This window comes from Vespa velutina, chromosome 7 (genome assembly GCF_912470025.1).
Source record: "Vespa velutina chromosome 7, iVesVel2.1, whole genome shotgun sequence".
NCBI lineage: Eukaryota > Metazoa > Arthropoda > Insecta > Hymenoptera > Vespidae > Vespa > Vespa velutina.
In genome coordinates, this window is record NC_062194.1 from 1,843,270 (window position 1) to 1,863,269 (window position 20,000).

Consider the following 20,000-nt stretch of genomic DNA (forward strand, 5'->3'; position numbering starts at 1 on the left):
GTACGCCATTTTATTAATAAAGACGGTCGGGTGCTTGTGTAATTTTAAAACAAAATGGCTCCTTTACCGACAGTCAGGTCAGGTCAACCTTTGTACATTACTACTTTAATTTTTCTTTTCTCTCTTTATTTTTTTCTTTTACCTTTTTCTTCCATCCAGTATATATATGCAATTTATTTTCTTGTAACTTCTCTCTCTCTCTCTCTCTCTCTCTAAGAAATCGTGTCCGCAGCATATCAAAGCTTTTAAAAGAGACGTCTGGAGGAACCTGCGCGTGTGTCATAGAGTTTCCCTAACCTTTAGCCTCTTGTTATGTTTTCTATTTTGTTCTCAACATTTGCTTGTATCTTTGAAAGAAGAAAAAAAAAAAAAATAGAGAGAAAAAGAATCGAAAAAAAAATTGAAAAAAAAAAAGGAAAATAAAAAAGAATTCAAAGAAAAAAAAAAAAGATCGAGAGAAAAAAAAAAAAGAAAAACAATCCATTCAGACGAATATATATCATAATTCTTTTATACTTTGTTTAGTTTTTTTTGTTTTGTTTTTGTTCTCCCACTGATTCAACCCTCTTTCTATCTACACAATCTTATAACTTTCATTCTTATTAAATCGATTATTCTTTCACACGCCCTTTTTTTTTATCACACACACACTTTCTCTCTCTCTCTCTCTCTCTCTCTCTCTCTCTCTCTCATTCTTTCAATTTTTCTCTTCCTCTCTTACCTTTCAAACATTCTCTCTCTCTCTCATCGCCTAGTAATAACGTTACATTAACGAACTCCTTCCGTACTCGGATTTACAATATTTTACGTTTTTTTTTTTTGTTGATTTTATTAAAAAATTAAAACGGACGGTTGAATTTCACGTTCTCGTTTGTCGGTGAGCCGATGTCCGCGCTGCTGAAGGCACAAGGCTTTGCACTTGACTCGGTCACCTATTCTAGCTTGACTCTGATTTACTACAACCTACTACCAACTAGCCTCGCTTACGTACTTAACTTCCTACATTGTCTACTACATTATTCGTCGACCATGTCTCTCTCTCTCTCTCTCTCTCTCTCTCTCTCTCTCTCTCTCTCTCTCTCACTCTCTATCTCTCACTTTCTCTACTTCTTCCTCCTACTCTGCTACTCTTCTTTTTTTATATCAAACTCACATCACCTCTTCTCAACAATCCTCAATCTCTCTTAGCCCTTTTCGCGTAACATTCCCCCTATGGTCAAAACATTCTTTTCGATCAAATCTCTAATGTTCTCTCTCTCTCTCTCTCTCTCTCTTATTCTTTCACACAATATTCATTCCTCTCTCTCTCTCTCTTTCTCTCCCTCCATCGCACCCTCTCTCTCTCTCTCTCTCTCTCTCTCTCTCTCTCTCTCTCTCTCTCTCTCTCTCTCTCTCTCTCTCTCTTTTGCACCATCCTTCCCAGATATTTTTTACTTTTTTTTGTTTTCCTTTTCAACATCAACATCAACATCATCATAATCATCATCATCATCATCATCATCATCATCATCATCATCATCATCATCACCATTATCATAATCATCATCAACTCTTGTCTCGTCGTACAAACAGCGTAGATGCTAGCAATATATTATGCTATGTGTGTGATATAATAGACTCTATGGTATTTATTATGTATATCGTATTTTTATCTTCGCGCTCGATTCACATTCTCTCGTCGACCACCTCTCTGCCCCCCCCCCCACCATCATCGCTCCTCATTCTTTTCTCAATCTCAACACGGCGCTGCTCAACAGCGGCCCGCCGAAACGCCGTACAACAACAACACTGAGTTTCCTATCCTTCCCGCACTCTTTTCTTCTGTTTCCTCTGTAAATTTTTATTTTTTTTTTTTTTATTTTTTTTTTTATTTCTTTGTTCTTTTTTTTGCTTTTACTTTTACGTTTTCGTTTTCTCATTCCTATTCATTTTTTATTTACTCGTCTCCGGCACGGCAAAAATTTTTCTTTCCCCCTTTCTTTTTCTTTCTTTCATTCTCTCTTTCTCTCTCTCTCTCTCTCTCTCTCTCTCTCTCTCTCTCTCTCTCTCTCATTTGTTGCAATCGTACGAAAAGAAGAAGACAGATGCACACTCGCGCATATACACACACAAAGAACACGCGCATAATAGAGAACAACAAACACGCACGCGGAAATACAGACGCGTAAAAGGTACCACACCGTGTTTAGTTCTTTTTTTTTTTTGCTTTTATTATTTTTGTTTTGTTTTGTTTTTCTCTTAATCAGCACGCACACTTTCTCTCTCTCTCTCTCTCACACTCTCTCTCTCTCTCCCTCTCTCTCTCTCTCTCTCTCTCTCTCTCTCTCTCTCTCTGATCAACATACGATTATAATCCATCATCATCATTATCATCATCATTATCATTATCATAATCACCATTACCATCATTATCTAACACCTCCTTTTATCATCCTTATACTCTCGGTTAAACAACACATCGCGCCCTATGGATCATGCCTTATACATAACACGTTTTACATTTACATATCGATTTCAAAGGGGTAGTCAGGTAGGAGATATAGTAATAATATAACTGTAGTTAAATCCTTATATAGTCTCTGTACTGTCTCTACGTATCACAGCCTGGGTGCCTCGCCACTGCCTTCTTGTTCTTCTTCTACGAAACCAAAGACACCTCGTGGTTTCAATCCCCTTTGTCTCTTTCTATCTTTCCTTCTTTTTTTCTTTTTTTTTTTTTGTTTATACTTTTCACCTTCTTTTCCTTCCTTTTCTCCATCAACAAGTAGATATCATCATCCGATCTACTTTATTTTCTTCTCATCGTTGTCGTCCTCGTCGTTCTCGCCTTCAGCATCATCAACATCATCATCATCATCATCATTCATCATCAACATCATCATTATTATTTCTCGACGATGATTCCTCCCTCTCCTCACCTATCCTCCCCCCTCTCTCTCTCTCTCTCTTACCACTCATACTCGCACGAAGAAGGCTACGTCGACCGTCGATCGACAAACACAACAACGATCCCCGTTCCCTCCTCCTCCTCCTCCTCAACCATCCCCCCCTTCTCCTCGCTCTATCGTCGACGAAGAAAGCAAAAATTATTATTTGTGTTGTTGTGTGGTTTTTTTTTGTATAACGAATGAACAGGCAAAAGAAGCCCACGAAGAAGTCGAATCGCGAAATGCCTGAGAGAGGCAGTGGCATAGTGGTGCACACTAGTACAGGAGTCGAGCATATCGTCCTTCTTGTAGTTTTCTATCTCCTTTCTCTCTCTCTCTCTCTCTCTCTCTCTCTCTCTCTCTCTCTCTCTCTCTCTCTCTCTCTCTCTCCTTCTTCTTCTTCTTTTATTCCTTTCGCTAGCTAAGTGTAGCATCGTTCGTTCGCTCGCACACTACTCCACCGTTCCTAGTCATCTTGCGCTCTTCCTCTTCCCTCTTCCTTTTCCTCTTGTTCTTGCTCGTCCTTCTTGCACTTGCACTTGCTCTTGCACTTGCTCTTGCACTTGCTCGTCGTGTCGTCGCGTCGATGCGCGCGAGCCACCACAATTTTCGAATAAAACAGACACATTCAGCCGACCGGCGCGCAAACCGGTGATCGGCAACGAGGAAACTAGGTCCCCACGTCCCAGATCTCGGCGAGGAAAACTGGCAGCTTTTTGTTCTTGAACTTTAGACTGTAGCACATCTCGTTGTTCTGATTGCCGAGGGTCCGTAGTTCCGTCAATACTGACAACAACTTGGCGAATATTATACCGGACTTCGGTCTACGACGATTGTCGACGTACGCTTTAAGGGCCTCCAAATATATCTCTTGCATCTTTTCGATCTTCCGGCTCTCCATCAGGTTTGGCCTCTCTGTTAAAAATAAAAAAGAGAAAAAAAAACGAAAATATACAAAACATTTTTTAATGAGACATATGTGCGCATATATATATATATATATGTTTATATCGTATATGTACCATTTACTAAAGTGAAGGAGGAGGAATGTATGGTAAGAGGGAGAGGAGGACAACAACAAAAGATAAGGCATATTCAAAATGGACCAATCTTTCTCCTACTCTCTCTCTCTCTCTCTCTCTCTCTGTTTCTCTGCGCTCAACAGAATCCAGAGGTATTTATATAAGCCGATCGATAAATCAAGGCGAGACGGGTAGAAGGTACGTTCGATACGTTATCTAGCAACGTGAAGGATGGGATTGGCCCCGGTAATGCTTCCATCAGTTTCGATCGATTTACTAGTATCCTCCTTCGCCATTTATACGTTATACAGTAGTTCTCCGAAACGTATGTATATTGTTCGTTTAATCTTACTTTCCTGAATTCATCGATCAAAACTTAAAAACTCGTTTCTCCATATACATCATAAGAACGGATAGTTAGGTAGGTAGTATAAAAAAAAAAAAAAAAAAAAAAAAAAAAGGGAAAAACAAAACTTTACTCGAGGACTAATAAAGAGATAATCGTACAATAATATGTCAAAGAGTTCCGTTTAAGTTTTCTATTTTTTTTTTCTTTTTTTGTTGGGAGGGGGGGGATATCTTGAGATTCAAGGAAGAGAAAAAGGTTGAGGGGGCTGATAAAGAGGAGAAAGAGAATAAGGGAGATGGATTATTAATTTTATCAATTTATTCATACCTGAAAATATTACGATGGCCGTAAGTAGCGCGTATTCAGCATTGTTGACCTTCATCGCGTACATTTGCCGGCAGAAACGTAAAAGATCCTCTATGGTCTCGCCCATACCAGCAACGTTGTAACTGTCGCGCGTGTAAGGTTGATTATTCGCGAATATTATGCTGTCCGTTTGTACATCGTACTTTCTTGCCATTCGCAGCATCATCACCTCGCTCGAGCACGCCTTTAACAATGCTATCTGATCTTCGCGCATCAACTTGTCGAAACCGGGTAACCTTTTCGAAAACTCGACGATCAGTTGCACCGTCAATATCGTTATCTCTGTTATGTGCCTGAACCTATAATCGCTGGGATTTTCACCCTCCGTCGGTTGATGCTAAACAAAAAATGGGGAAGGGGAGAAAAAGGAGAGAAAAAATTATTATTATTATTATTATTATTATTATTATTATTATATTATTATTATTAATATTATTATTAATTTATGCAACAGACGGTCCAATAAGCAATGTGTATCTATACACGCGAATCGTCAGTTTTATTTATTTATTTTTTTTTTTTTTTTTTTTTTTTTAATTTATCAGCACAATACAAAAATAAATTCCAAATACCGTGATCCTTTTAAGATCTTCCTCGCTTGGTTGCTCGTACTCGTTTTGGAAATAAACGAGCCTATGTATCAGCTCCTCCTGTTCGGGACTGATAGGCTTTACGCAGCTATAAGGGCTAACTGGGGTGAGGATACCGCTACTACCGGACATCGACAACGATTCTGCCTCCGCCGGTTCGATCTTCACGCCTACTTGATCGGTGCCCATACCACCGACGCTACTTGGCGAGCCGTTCATCGTCGTGCTGTTCGGCTTGTCCTTTTCCTGATCGAATAAGAAAATACGTAAGTGAAAAAATACATCTCTCATTTGAGAAAAGGAAAACGTGAAGATCGGGGGTTGGGGACTGGTAATGTCCGAAAGAAAGAAAGAAAAAAATCAATACTAATAATAATAATAATAATAATAATAATGATAATAATGATAATAACAAAAAAAAAAAAAAAACAATAATAATTAATTTTGATCCCGTAGAAAATGAAGCGATAGATTCGATAGAAATAATATCTCAGATTGTATATACGATGTAATTGGGTATACAACAAACATTCGGACGTTTACCAATATATCTTCAAGAACACTGCCCGACGAAATTTGGTAATGTCGAAAGATGACGAAAATCTTACCCCTACCTTCTGGGCCTTCTTTTCCTTCCGCTTGACCGCACACTGATACTCCGGTACAACGCATTCCGGCCTCATGCCAACCGTAAGACACTTCTTCAGCCTGCACTCCTGACACTTACGGCGCATATACATGTCAATCTCGCAATTGTTCCCATATTTGCACTGATAAACCGCATTTTTCGTTATACTGCGCCGAAAGAAACCCTTACAACCTTCACAGGTAAGTGCATTGTAATGATAACCAGAAGCCCGATCACCACAGACCAAACAGAGTTCTTCCTGTTGTCTCGGCGTTGGACCTTTTTTCTTCCTTGCGTCGCAACCGTCATTACCACCGCCGCCACCGCCAGGTCCTCCTCCGCCACCTCCTCCTCCACCACCACCTCCGCCGCCGCCGCCGCCGCCTCCTCCACCGCCGCCTCCTCCTCCTCCGCCGCCACCACCACCACCACCACCACCACCACCACCACCACCACCACTACTTCCGTAACCGTTAAGCGAACCCGGCTGCGAGAGCTCATCCCTGCCTGTAATCAGAATAAAATGTGATCGTTCATTAATTTTTAATCCCTTCGATTGAAATCTAATTTAACATATACAAAAATACGGCTTTCATTTTCTTTTATTTTCTATTTTTCATCATTTAATCCGATATCAAGAGCGCCTAAGAAGTATTATACGATTAAATCATTTATCGTTCTTATTCATTTCAAAACCATTCCACCCTTCACACTACTGTCCTCCCCTCAACCACACTCCTATTAACTTTGTATGCTCTCTCATCATCCATACAATTCCATTCTCCCTAATCCACCATTTACTCGCTTAAATCATATTCAAAATTATTTTTATCTCGAGTAAATTATGTATCAGATAAGTTCTGCGATAAATACGATAGGTACGAGTTTCTCTATAAATTGTACATGTTTGAAAGTAAGAGACGAAGAAACGAATGTAGGAATTAATGAATGAATGAACGAACGAACGAACGAACGAACGAACGAACGAACGAACGAACGAATCAATGAATGAAAGAAGGAAGGATCAAAGATTACGGATCATGACGAATCGAAAGTTTAAGCGTATGAAAAAAAAAAAAAGAGAGAGACAGAAATAGAAATGGAGAAACACAGAGAAAGAGAGAGACAGAGACAGAGAGAGAGAGGGAGAGAGAGAGAGAGAGAGAGAGAGAGAGAGAGAGAGATTAATATATACTAGCAAGTACAAACGTTGAGTATGCCAACTATCCAACGTGGAATAAAATATTCTTTTGCAATCCAGCATCTAACTTGGCTACGTGAGAAATTTCCGGTTATTACGATACATGACATTACATTACGTTACGTTACATTACATTACATTACATTACGTTATGTTACATTACGCGTGCAACGCATAAAGGACACATATAGATATAGAAACAGGTTAGCTTTTGCTTGCTAGTCGCGCGCGCGAGCGCGCGTGCGCGTGCGCGCATACGAAGGTTGTTTGAGGAATTATGGTTGACACTCGCATAGTTGTAACTCGCGGATTTCACGTACAGGTTTGTAAGGAACGATTCCTTCTCCTCCTTTTCCTTCTTCTCTTTTTCTTTTTCTTTTTCTTCTTCATCTTCTTCGGTTGGATTGGATCGTGGTGAGTGGGTTCCAGTAACCTACGTGGCGACACATCGTCACGCGTCTCTATTACCCCCTTTTATCTGTGAAACTCGCCGAGTGGAACGCGCAAAGCGATAGAGAAGTCACGGTCGGTGAAAGTACGGGGCCCGATCTGTTTATCTGTATTGTGTGTATACATATATATATATATATATACATATACATATATGTATGTACATATTTGTTGTTTCCCTCTTCCTCTCACACAACTCTATCTGTCAGGTAGATATATACATATATATCAAGAGGAGAGAGAGAGAGAGACATAGCAACAGGTAGTAGTGGTAGTAGTAGTAGTGTGGTAGTAGTAATAGTAGTAGTAATAGTAATAGTAGTAGGTAAAAGAGGACTGACTGAGAAACCTCTATCTATCCATCCATGTATATGTGTGTTAAACATCAGGATGATAGCCAGGTACGGATCGAGGACGTGACGGGGCCCCTTCCCTATTTGCCTGTTTGCTCTCTTTATATCTATCTCTTTCTGTTATAGTATCTTCTTCCTTCGATGCATTATCTCTTCTTCTTCTTCTTCTTCTTCTTCTTCTTCTCCTTCTACTATTCCTTCCTCCTCCTCTTCTCTCTATTCCTCTTCAAGCAATTCAAGAAGGAACGCGCGTCCTTGTAGCTTCGAGCGAATCGCGTACCTTGCTCCGCTTTACCGTGCTCGATAGATAAATGGATAGATGGATGGATGGATAGAATAGGATAAACAGTCATTCTCAACTTGACCCTTTTTAAGTATCGCCCAATACCCTAATGAGATCCTTTTTTCTTTTCCTTTTTCTTTTCTTCTTAATCTTTCGACATTTTTATTTCGTCCTTACGTTCGTTTCTCTTTTTTTGGTTTTTCTTTTTCTTTTTCTTTTTTCTTTTTTTTTTTTTTTTTTTTTATTGCTATTCCTCCTCATTTTGTTTGTTGTTTGTTTGTTTGTTAGCTAGCAATCAAGAAGAACAAAGCGTTCGAAATACTCTATAGGGGATTTTTTATGATAGGGATTTTTTTTCTTTTCTTTCTTTTCCCCCCCCCCTTTTTTTTCAATGTAACGACAAAAAGAAAGGAATTAAAAGTGAACGATGACAAATTAGAACAAGATTTGAAAAGTACGATCGTTATGATAAACGAAAGAAAACGTTCGGAAGCGTCGAAGAAGAAACATGGAAGAAGTATGATAACCGAGTGACCACTTGGCCCGGTCAGTGTCTCAGTGTTCCAAGTCAATGTTTTCAAAGCGGTCAGTAACTTTCCTTCGGCTTCTAGAGGCCGCGGAAGAGAGCACGCGGTGTATTCATCTTTCTCTCTCTTTTGCTGATGCGGAACACCGAAGATGAGAAAGAGAAAGAGAGAGAGAGCGAGAGGGAGAGAGAGGGAGAGAACGGAGCGTGGCAGAGGTTCTCAACCAGTTTAAATCCCCCCCCCCCTCATACGAAATAATAAATAACACGAAAGATATTTTCTATCGTTAATTATTTATATTATTAATTTAGCGAATATTTAACGATGCTCGTTTCGATTAAATTTTATTCCCGTCATCAAATTAAATTATCGCAAATTAATTTCGTTGTTTTACATTATCTAAGAAGAACGATCCAACGACCCAAGGAAGAACGATTTGAACGATGAGATTAAAACGACTCTATATGCACGATTGAGAACTTTCTAATAACTTTGAAAGAATTTTTTTTTTTTTATTTTTTTATTTTTTTTTTTTTTATTTATTTTTTTTTTTTTTTTCTTTTTTTTTAACGAGGATACAAGACGTAGGGAGAACACTCTTTACTGCCAACATAGAAACTTACATAGATTACCGATCGGTTTTATTCTTACACCACACCCGCGCGTTTTCGAGCTATCTCATTTTTGAGAAGTAATAAGAGTTCATCACCGCCATTACCATTACCATTATGGCTAGGTGGGATTTTTAGGGGGGGGGAAAAAAAAAAGAAAAGTCGTACAAATAGCATTGCGTGATCTGAGAAGGAGCTACGACGACGCCATTTATAAAACAACGTCCTTTTACTGTCGATAAATTTCTAATGGCTTTATCAAAAGAAAAAAAGGAAAAAAATAAAAAAATAAAAAAAAGAAAAAAAAAAAAAAGATTGAAAATAAACGAGAAATTTCTACGTAAAAACATTCGTTCGCTTTTCCACGAGAACTCCTATAAAATCCTGTGCCCCTTCTCAAAACCCCATTCCATGAATTATTGTTGTTGTTATTGTTGTTGCTGACGGAAGCAGGTCTCGCGTGATGAGTTTACGCGCGTTAAAAAAAAAAAAAAAGAAAAAAGAGGCGGGGGCCTTTTTAAAAAAAAAAAAAAAAAAAAAAAAAAAAAAGAAGAAGAAGAAGAAGAAAAGAAAAAGAAAAAATCACTTTCGAGCGGCGAAGATCATTTCGATTGAAATATCTTGTTCAAAGTGTTCATTATTAGCTTATATACACATACATATATACTAATATGTATATATGTATGTAGTAACTCGACATTTTTTTTTCTTCCTCCTCGTCTGCGCGTCTTCTTCGTCGTTTTCGTCCTCGTCGTACTCGTCGTCTTCGTCGTTGTCGTCATTCCCAGTTCCCAGTTCCCACTAGGGGCTCTCTTCTCTCAGCAAGGTTTCCGTGCTGGTTAGTAGCTCTCTCACGGCGGAGCACTGAGCGGCCTTGACTCTGAGCTCGGCTCTCTCGCGGGGCCGTTCTCTCTCTCTCTCTCTCTCTCTCTCTCTCTCTCTCTCTCTCTCTCTCTCTCTCTGTGTGTGTGTGTGTGTGTATGTTTATCGGCCCACGTAGACACTACGTCAATGTGTACGTATATGCAAGCGGCCTTCTCTTTCGCTTTACCTACACACATGCACACACACACACACGAACTCACAGTAAAGAATTCTTACCTTTTCTGTCTCTCTCTCTCTTTTCTACTCTATTTCCTCTTCTTTCGATTTTCCTACATCTTTTTTCTATTATATATATATATTATTATTATCCTTTTTCTTCTCTTTTGCTAATTTGATAATCCCTCGTTTTCCCCTACTTCTTCTTCTTATTCTTCTTCTTGTTCTTGTTTTTTTTTTCCTTCTTTTTTTTTCTCGTTTTCTGATTGTTATTCTTTGAACAAAAGAAGAATCGCTAAAACTATAACCATCATCTTCTACTTCTTCTTCTTCTTTTTGTTCTTCATTTTAAAATAGCCAACAAAATTTCAAGTTTCGGAATTTTTCATGTATTTGAAAGAGATAGAAAATAAATAGGAGAAAAAGAGAAGGATTTATGGAGGATGATGACCTCGAGGTGTTTCAACAAAGTTGACATGATCGCATACGATAGTAGTTGAGAAATTCGTGGTATTACATATATACATATATACATATATACATATATACATATATACATATCTATATCCTCGTGGGGTTGAATCCGAGAGATTTTAAGTATATAAATTTTTTTTAATATATCTACTTTTAATATGACATAGATAATATCCGTAGTTTTTCAATTTTTTTTATTTATTCATTTTTTTTTTTTTTTTTTTAATTGTTTACATATCCTTTCCCCTTCGATAGATAGAGTTTCTCATTTCTACGTACGCCATCTTGAATTGTACGTTTTAAACGAAGAGACGCCATATTGAAAAGATATGAAATAATCGCTCGAGATCAATTTTCTTTTCTTTCTATACCATCCAATCCCAACATTTTAATCGATGAATCATTTTCATTGGACGATGATGAATCATGAGGAAAAAGAAAAAAAGAAGAAATTAAAAAAGAAAAAATATTCCCAAGAAAATAATTGTGAGGTTAAGAATCTTCTTTTTACTCGTTCCACTTAAGTATCCACATGTTCGAGCATAGAACACACACACACACACACACACACATACATACATACACAAAAAGATAAAGAGAAAGAGAAAGAAAGAGAACACACACCGTGACCGATGTCGGTATCCCTTTCGAATTCTCAAATGCTTATTCAACTTTATTGTCATCGAACGAACGTACGCGGAAACGCGCGTTACGGTCCCCGGGACATTTTATATCATTCACTTTTACCTAGAGGTAAAGTAAATAAATAAGTAACTAAATAAGTACTCGCGTTTCGTGAAATTCTAAAAAAAAAGTTTGCCGTAAGTTTATTTATTAGAAATGCGTTTAGAATTTTATGTTTACCACGTGTCGTCATTTTATAACCTGACTACCATCAGAGAAATAATATATATGCCAAGAAACTTTGGAACAAAAATGTAACATACCTGTGTATACGTACGTACGTGTAACTATCTATTACGTATTTACATATTAAACGTAAATAACTTAATCGTATATCGAAGATCTTGCGAATTAATGTAAAATAAACAAACAAACAAACAAACAAACAAACAAACAAATAAATAAATAATTATTTCGATTTTAAATTCGTATCGCATCGTTTTTTTTTTTTTTCTAAATCCTTTCACATATTTTTAACAATTAATATAAACGTGACACGTTTAAGTGAATAAACACGTCGCACACTTATGTATACTTAATTGAAAATATGCACGTTATGTATTTACATACATTTATGTATATATATATATATATATTGTAGCTTTACACTTAACAAGCGTTTCAATTAATAATTAATAAGAACAATCGATTTGTGGTTCGTGATCGAAGTTCTAGAGTGTTCTTGATTTTCATGCCGCCTGCTATCCCTCACCACTATTACTCTCTTCCTTCCCCGTTCGCAATCCAGTCCAAAATGAAATCATTGTAGAGAGTTTTGTTACGTAAGGTCAGGATATAGAAACGACCACTACTCGTTTAATATCGTCACAAATTTCTGCTTCTTTCTTTTTTCCTTCCATCTTTCTTTCTTCCCTCCATTCCTTCTATCCTTCTTTTTTTTAAATTCCGCACGTTCTTCTCAAAAAACGAAAACAAAAAAACAAAAAAACAAACAAAAAAAAAATAAATAAATAAATCAAAAAAAAAAAAGTAAAAAGAAAAGAAATTAAAAAGAATGAAAGAAAGAGGGGAAACAATGTAGAAAAAAGGAAGGAAAGAAAGAACGAAAGAAATATCACGCCAACGTGGACTACGGCGACGTAGACGAGTGACGTAGATTATCCTCTCTACCAAATAAGTCAAACGATCGGATTGTACTCGGATAGTTTCTCTCGTGTATCACCACGCATCTTTACACGTTTTTAGTCGGATGCTTTAAAAACGTTTTATCGATGTGATTTGCCGACGAATTGTGCAACCGTAGGAAGGTTTCTAAGTCCTCGTAAAATAAGTTTATAAAGCGAATGTGTGCGAGAAATGTGTTCGTTTATATGTATGTGTGTGCGAAGGCGCTTTTAAACGAGTCAGTCTCTCTCTCTCTCTCTCTCTCTCTCTCTCTCTCTCTCTCTCTCTCTCTCTCTCTCTCTCTCTACTATTCGGGCGAATACCGTAACGTTTTACGACGCTATCCTTGAGCTCTAGAAACGATAAAAGCGACAGAAACTTCAAGATACAGAGTTTGGACACTCCTCTGATAAATTTTTAGATCAGAAAGTATCCATAAAGATCTAATAAGATCGTCGTTACGATCGTTGAAATATCCAATGAAAACAATTTTCATATCATGAAGTAAATAATTTTATATATATATATTATTTACATTACTTTTTTTTTCTTTTTTTTTTTTTTTTTTTTTTTTTTTGTAACTGGATACACTTTCATCAACAAAATGGCGGAATTCTTCGAGAGATCTCTTTCTCAGTCTTATGTATTGTATTTCATGTATACGTATTATACGCACATCGCGCGCGCACACACACACACACACACACACGCACACACACAAGTATGTATATACATATATATAGGTAGGTAGATAGGTATATCTCCGTCTCATCGGATATAAACGCCATATAAGAGAAGAACGGCCATGTCGTGAGTGTGTGCCATGAGTGTGTGCCGAGAGTCGTCCGGCGATTGTTAGAGCGAGCGTGGAATCCGAGAAGAAATCTGGTTGCGCAAGAAAACGAGCAACCGCTCTCGGCCCTGGCCTTGCCGTTGCGGCAGCTCGTTCTACGCGTATATGTGTATGCGTATATATATGTATATATGTGGTATATATGCGAGCCGCGCTCGCACTCGTTCGCTGCCTCTGCTTCTTCGCTCGAGCTACGAACCGTAAAGAGAGAAAGAGAGAGAGAGAGAGAGAGAGAGAGAGAGAGAGAGAGAGAGAGAGAGAGAGAGAGAGAGAGAGAGTCGACCACAGTGCTAAAGTGTACCGTGGATAAAAGGTGAGAAAAAGATGTCGAAGATAAGAGACAAGAGAGGAACAACAAATATTCTAATGAAATAAATGATTTTTTTTTTTTTTTTTTTTTTTTTTTTTTTTTAATTATATATCACATTTTTGTATATTATGTATCACGAGATAGAATGTGAGAAGCTCCGCCATTTTGTTGTACCATTTGTTCTGTAAGCTTAATTACCTATATACATATATATATATATATATACACACACACATTTAACGACTTATATATATTAAAGGAAAGTAATAAATATTTTCAAATAATTAAATGCAAATTTAACAAAATTACGTTCCACGCGTAATGTCTGAGCAAATATGTCCTAAGGAGTTCCGCCATTTTGCTGTTCTTTTTTTCTTTTCCTTCTTTCTATTTTTTTACTTTCTTTTTTCTGTTTTTTCTTTTTTTTTTTGATAAGTTTATTGATTCACGTACACGTATATACAAATTAAGGCTAAATATTTTCTGCTGTCTGGTTTGATTATTTATTTTATAAATAAATGACATGATCGATTATGAACAACAACGGATAAATTAACATCGCGTTTACACGGTAAATATACAAGCGTCGAACGTAACGATTGGTAAAAGTAATGAGATTACATGGTAATCAAAATACTCGTTGAACACGTCGAAAGCTCCTGGAATTTATAAGTCGATAGAGAGTAACAGGAAGCCCACACGTACTGCTTCTAAGAAGTTAAACCCTTTAGAAATTATAGATTTATCATCGGCGTTGACCTAATATGTAAAATATATAAAAAGGAAGGAAACAAGAAAATTATTTATTATTATTATTTTCTTTTTTCTTTTTCAATAAAAATTTCTAAAAACAATCCGTTTATAAATAATTAACAATAAAAGAGAACGTATATAATTAAATCCATTTAATAAGATAATATATGAATAATGATTTGTTCGCTCAAATATAGACGGTTATCTTGACAATAATGGCGTCCGATGTATAAAAGAAGACGTGACATTAAGAGACACTCCAAACTAAATTATAATATTCTTTCTTTTTTTACCAATGCAATATCCAGGTGTATATATGAGAAATTCCAAGAAAAATTCGCTTAATAATTAAATAACAAGACGTATTTGATCATTCGATCAATAAAGAAACACATCGGCCATTTGGTTAAATATGGAAGACAAAACTGTTCATTTTCTTTTCTTTTTTCTTTTTTTGTCTTATTCAAAATGTCGTTAAATCTATAAAACACGTATGTGAATTAAGGGACATTGTTAAAGTTAAACTCTCATTTATTGACTACTTTCTCTTTCTCTCTTTCTATAATGCTATTATCGTCGTATTCTTCATCCGTTAGATTTTCTTTCTGAGGAGAAGGAGAAGAAGGAAGATGGGAAAAAATAAAAAAAAGAAAAAAAGAAAAGCACAAGAAAAAGAAAGAGAAAAATGAAAGTGGGAGAGAAAAAACCTGTTGAGCCGCGTGGGAGTAATCGAGCAACGAAGAAGAATGCTTCCGCTTTCAGAACTGCATCGTCGAACGACACAGGCAACCCACCCACACCCCCTCCACCCCCTACCCCCTTCTTCTTCACTCTCTTCTCTCTTCTATTAACTCGTTCACCGAGGCATCGATTTTATTTCACGAGACACGATTTTACATTCGAGCAAAAATAAGTGAGAAATAGTATGTGTGCGCATACGCGTGTGTGTGTGTGTGTGTGTGTGTGTGAGAGAGAGAGAGAGGAGAAAAAAAAAAAGAAAATGAAAAGAAGAAGACGAGACAGGGTCGAGTTTCGTCGATACGACGAGTTCGACGCCTACTAACCCACATTAGATCTACCATCACACATTTAATCGCACGAATCACGAGCTAAATAGAATATATCACTGCTGCTTTTCTAACTGGCAATGTCCGTGCTACTACGCCATTTTGAAAATTCTCGTTACTAAACGAAAATATGTTATAGTGTTTTTGAACGGAAGAATCTCAAGGACACACGGAAATCGAGTACTCCCTCCTTCCCACCCACCCTCCCTCCCTCTCCCCCCCTCTCTCTTCCTCTCTCTCTCTCTCTCTCTCTCTCTCTCTCTCTTTCTCTTCGATCAAAATTTTGTTTGTACCAAAACACATTTTCGTGAATCATCGACGATTATAAATAAATAAAACGAAGGAGACGCGTAATCTAATAATTAAAAGGCAAAAATCAATGGAAATTAGATTCGTTGAATGTAACTTGTTGATCGTATGCATGGAAAAAGCTAATCGATTTTTCAAGAAACGTAGAAGATCGACATGTTTTTCTGCTTTTCATCCTTTACTCTTATGTTACTGTATATGTGTAAATACGTAAACGAAACGAAATGGTTTATCTGTCTGTCTATCTATCTATCTATCTATCTATCAGCCAGTCAGTCAGTCAGTCAGTCACTCAGTCAGTCAGTTAGTCAGTCAGTCAGTCAGTCAGTCAGTCAGTCAGTCAGTTAGTCATTTTGTTTGTTCGCTCGTCTGTCTACCGTTTTAAAGATCTGCTCATTTACTTTTGCGACGCCGCTGACCAGCTAACCTTCTCGTTCGCGGTCATAGTTTAAACGTTCTAATAAAACAGCAGTCCTATTATTAGTCGCGACACTGACTTGCCGCAGCCTGCTATCGTTACTGCTGCTGCTACTGCTGCTGCTGCTGCTGCTACTAATACTGCTACTGCTACTGTTATTGCTTAATTAAATAACAAGCCGCAAATCAGACTCGCGCGTCTTTTATTACCATATATATATATATATATATATATATATATATATATATCATACAATTTTATTATCTACCACCACGTCGAATATTAGCATTAATTCGAATATTACTATTATCCATTTCTTCCCTTGTAATTCAACCAAAATTTCTCTCAGAGTAGTTACACAATATTAAGTAGATAAAATGCGTCGTACGTATACAACTCACTTACACACACAGGTAAATGGTATATACACATACACATTCACACACACACACACACACACACACACACACACACACACACATCTAATCACAAATTTCGCTATATCCTATTAAACATCGCACAATTCGTTTAGTCAACGTAGAACAAAGCTTACAATATGCGATACGATAACAGTTAAGTAACAAAGTAATAAACAAGTGGTAAAAAAAAAAAAAAATTAGAAAAAAAATTAAAAAAAAAAAAAAAAAAAAAAAAAAAAAAAAAAAAAAAAAAAGAAAGAACCAAACAAAACGAAGGAACGAACGACAAACAAGTGGAAACGAGACACGAGTATTTAGGTAGAGTATGTATTTACTTACATCGAGATGTTTCTTATGAAATGTCACGTACTACCTACAAAATCTAATTCTCATTACCGATTCTACGCACGTCCTGCGTTTCAACGCATACGTACCATATATAAATATATACATGTATACGTACATGCGTACGTCATAACATAAAACATACACAAGTAGTATACACATTTGCGTTAGCACGTGTCTATATATTGTATATTTATATATATATATATACATATACATACATATATATATATATATATATATATGAGTTCGACGCGACCTACTTACTTTTCCGACCAATTCTTCCTCCCTGCTGTCCGAAGCCCCACCCCATCCCTGACACCCCGCACACATCATTATTCATTTTCCTGACTTACCGGGTCAACCATACCGAGACAAGAAAAATGCAGGAGAGAAAAAGGAAAAAAGATGAAAGATAAGAAAAAGAAAAGTCGACTAAGAGAAAGGCCAAGGGGAAATGCATAAATAGCGAATTCGATATAAAATCAAAACCACCGTGATATCTATTTATCTATCTATCTATCTATCTATCTATATGTATATATATATATATATATATATATATATATATATATATATATATATATATTGGTATGTATATACTATAGACACGTCGCGATCCACTTGGCCGGTTAACGAGGAAATCGAGCGACCCTGATGACGACTACGACGACTACGACGACTATGATGCTTTCTATCACGATCCTCATCGTAAAAGAACCGTGAAGGAATCGCATAAACCTTTTACTTACACCCATAACAGCGTTCTTAATCTCAACGATTACACGTTTCCTTCATTTACAATTCGATTTTTGAAAAGATCGAAGGCACGGAAGTGTGACAAAAAAAAAAAAAAGAAAAGGAAAAGAAAAAAAAAAGAAAAAAGAAAAGAAAAATATGAAATAAAATAAAATAAAATGAAATAAAAAAAAAAAAAAAGCTCCTCGGAAATAATTTCCTTTTTCTTTTCCTTTCTTTCTTTTCCTTTCTCAACTTTTCTTTCCTCCCCCTGTCCCTCGACCGTAAAATTTCGTCCGAGAAAAGTAATTCTCAAATTTTCGATTCCGATCAACGGAAAGAAAAAGTAATTAAAAAACAAAACAAAAAAAAGAGAAAGACAGAAAAAGAGAGAGAGAGAGAGAGAGAGAGAGAGAGAGAGAGAGAGGAAATACAAAGAAGTTGAGAACCATCGTTCACACGGGGATTATTATTTTCAACGAAATTCATGAAATTACGATTGGAGAAATCTATCGATGGATAAACGGACGATTGGTTGGTTGGATGGATGAATGGATAAATGGATGGATGGATGGATGGATGGATGTTGTTATAGGTCGGCCACTGAATTGGGTTTTATGGTCGAGTTCTTGGTAAACCAAATCGCGAAACAGCGCCCGCATATATCGCGCGTTCACCGATCCGGCGATTGGTCGAGCGAGTGCGTTGAACTGTCTACGATTGCGTCGTTCTCTTTCTCTTTCTCTCTCTCTCTCTCTCTCTCTCTCTTTCTTTCTGTCTGTCTCTCTCTCTCTCTCTCTTTCATCGACAAGTGTCTCGACGACGATATAATACCGGATCGTTGGTAGTACCGGATCGACCATCCTTCCGCTCGATCGCCCTCTCTCGAGTGAGAGTAACCTACTGACCTCTCTTTTCCCTTACCGCACTCTGTCCCCCTTTTCTTTCCTCTTTCTTTCTTTCTTTCTTTCTTTCTTTCGTTCGTTCGTTCATTCGTTCTTTTCTCCTTTCCTTCCACGATTCTAACTATGCAATCAGTACAATCGATTTCTTTTCTCTTTTTCCTTCTTTTTCTATCTTCTTTCTTTCATTATTTTTGCTTTTTCTTCAATCAATCAAACAACAGATTACCACCTTCTCTCTCTCTCTCTCTCTCTCTCTCTCTCTCTCTCTCTCTCTCTCTTTCTTTCTGATTGGATAACCAATAATGTACCGCAATCGATTATATTCGAAATTATAAATATTATATAAAACGTTGATCTTTAATTTTTTTCGTTTCTATTTTTCTTTTCTTTCTTTTTTTCTTTCTTTCTTTCTTTTTTCAAAGAGAACAGATTCTTGAGAGAAAAAATTTATACATACATATAAATAAATAAATAAATATATATATATATATATATATATATATATATATATATATAATGAAAGAAATAAAAGGAATAAAAATAAAAGATAAAATGAATAGGTATCATTGAACAAAGTCGAAAGAGACTTATTATTTATATATAACAATGCGGCCTCGCCGATCTTGAAACTTTCTAAAGGTAAATCTCAAGATTACTATCGTTGATTGTGTTAAGTTTCGCGGATAATCTCTCGGCCGGTCGATCGATCGGTCACAAAAGATATACATACACACATACATAATTATCTATATAACTATATATATATATATATATATATACTTTGCCTAGGGGAACGACGCGCAAACACGCGTTCTTTTTCTTCTTTTTTTTTTTTTTTTTTTTTTTTAAGATTCCTTTCTTCGAGGACACAACGATTACATCCGCGCGCGCATACACACCACACATCCAATGATTATATATACAAAGGAACATGAAGAGGACTTGCAATGTTGGCAAATCTATGAGAAACAATGATACATATAACCGAGCTAGATATTCCCCCTCGTCCCTCCTCCTCCTCCTCCTCCTCCTCCTCCTCCACCGCCAACCATCCCTCCTACTTCATCATTTTCTTTCTTTATTTCGACTGGCTTTCATACAAATCCAAAAAGAATCGTCCCACTCTCTATACGATATTATTATTCTCAGTACCTCCGTCTTTTTTTTTTTTACTTTTTCTTACTTGAATGCCATGCCACAAATCTCAAGCTCGATCTTGAGAAATCATCAAAATGTGAAAGAATACTCTCCT

At 36.7% G+C, this 20,000-nt stretch overlaps 2 protein-coding genes and 1 long non-coding RNA gene across 4 annotated transcripts in view; all 3 read right to left on the reverse strand.

Moving 5' to 3' along the window:
• The window catches only part of LOC124950344, a 2,547-nt gene extending 2,106 nt beyond the window's left edge, over positions 1-441 (reverse strand). Inside the window, exon 1 of the long non-coding RNA XR_007101331.1 lies at positions 189-441. This is a non-coding gene — a long non-coding RNA (uncharacterized LOC124950344). The remainder of the gene's footprint in view (positions 1-188) is intronic.
• Positions 1-20,000, reverse strand: part of LOC124950341 (period circadian protein-like) — a 211,749-nt gene that overhangs the window by 25,235 nt on the left and 166,514 nt on the right. The window lies entirely within an intron of this gene.
• Positions 2,000-20,000, reverse strand: part of LOC124950340 (ecdysone receptor) — a 39,830-nt gene continuing 21,829 nt past the window's right edge. Inside the window, exons 2-5 of one of the 2 annotated variants that reach the window (XM_047496876.1) lie at positions 5,863-6,389; positions 5,237-5,500; positions 4,626-5,001; positions 2,000-3,842 (exon numbers count right to left, since the gene is read on the reverse strand). In XM_047496876.1, coding sequence (XP_047352832.1) covers positions 3,598-3,842; positions 4,626-5,001; positions 5,237-5,500; positions 5,863-6,389 — 1,412 coding nt within the window. In that variant the 3' untranslated portion in view covers positions 2,000-3,597. The remainder of the gene's footprint in view (positions 3,843-4,625; positions 5,002-5,236; positions 5,501-5,862; positions 6,390-20,000) is intronic. The other variant, XM_047496877.1, reaches the window with a different exon arrangement.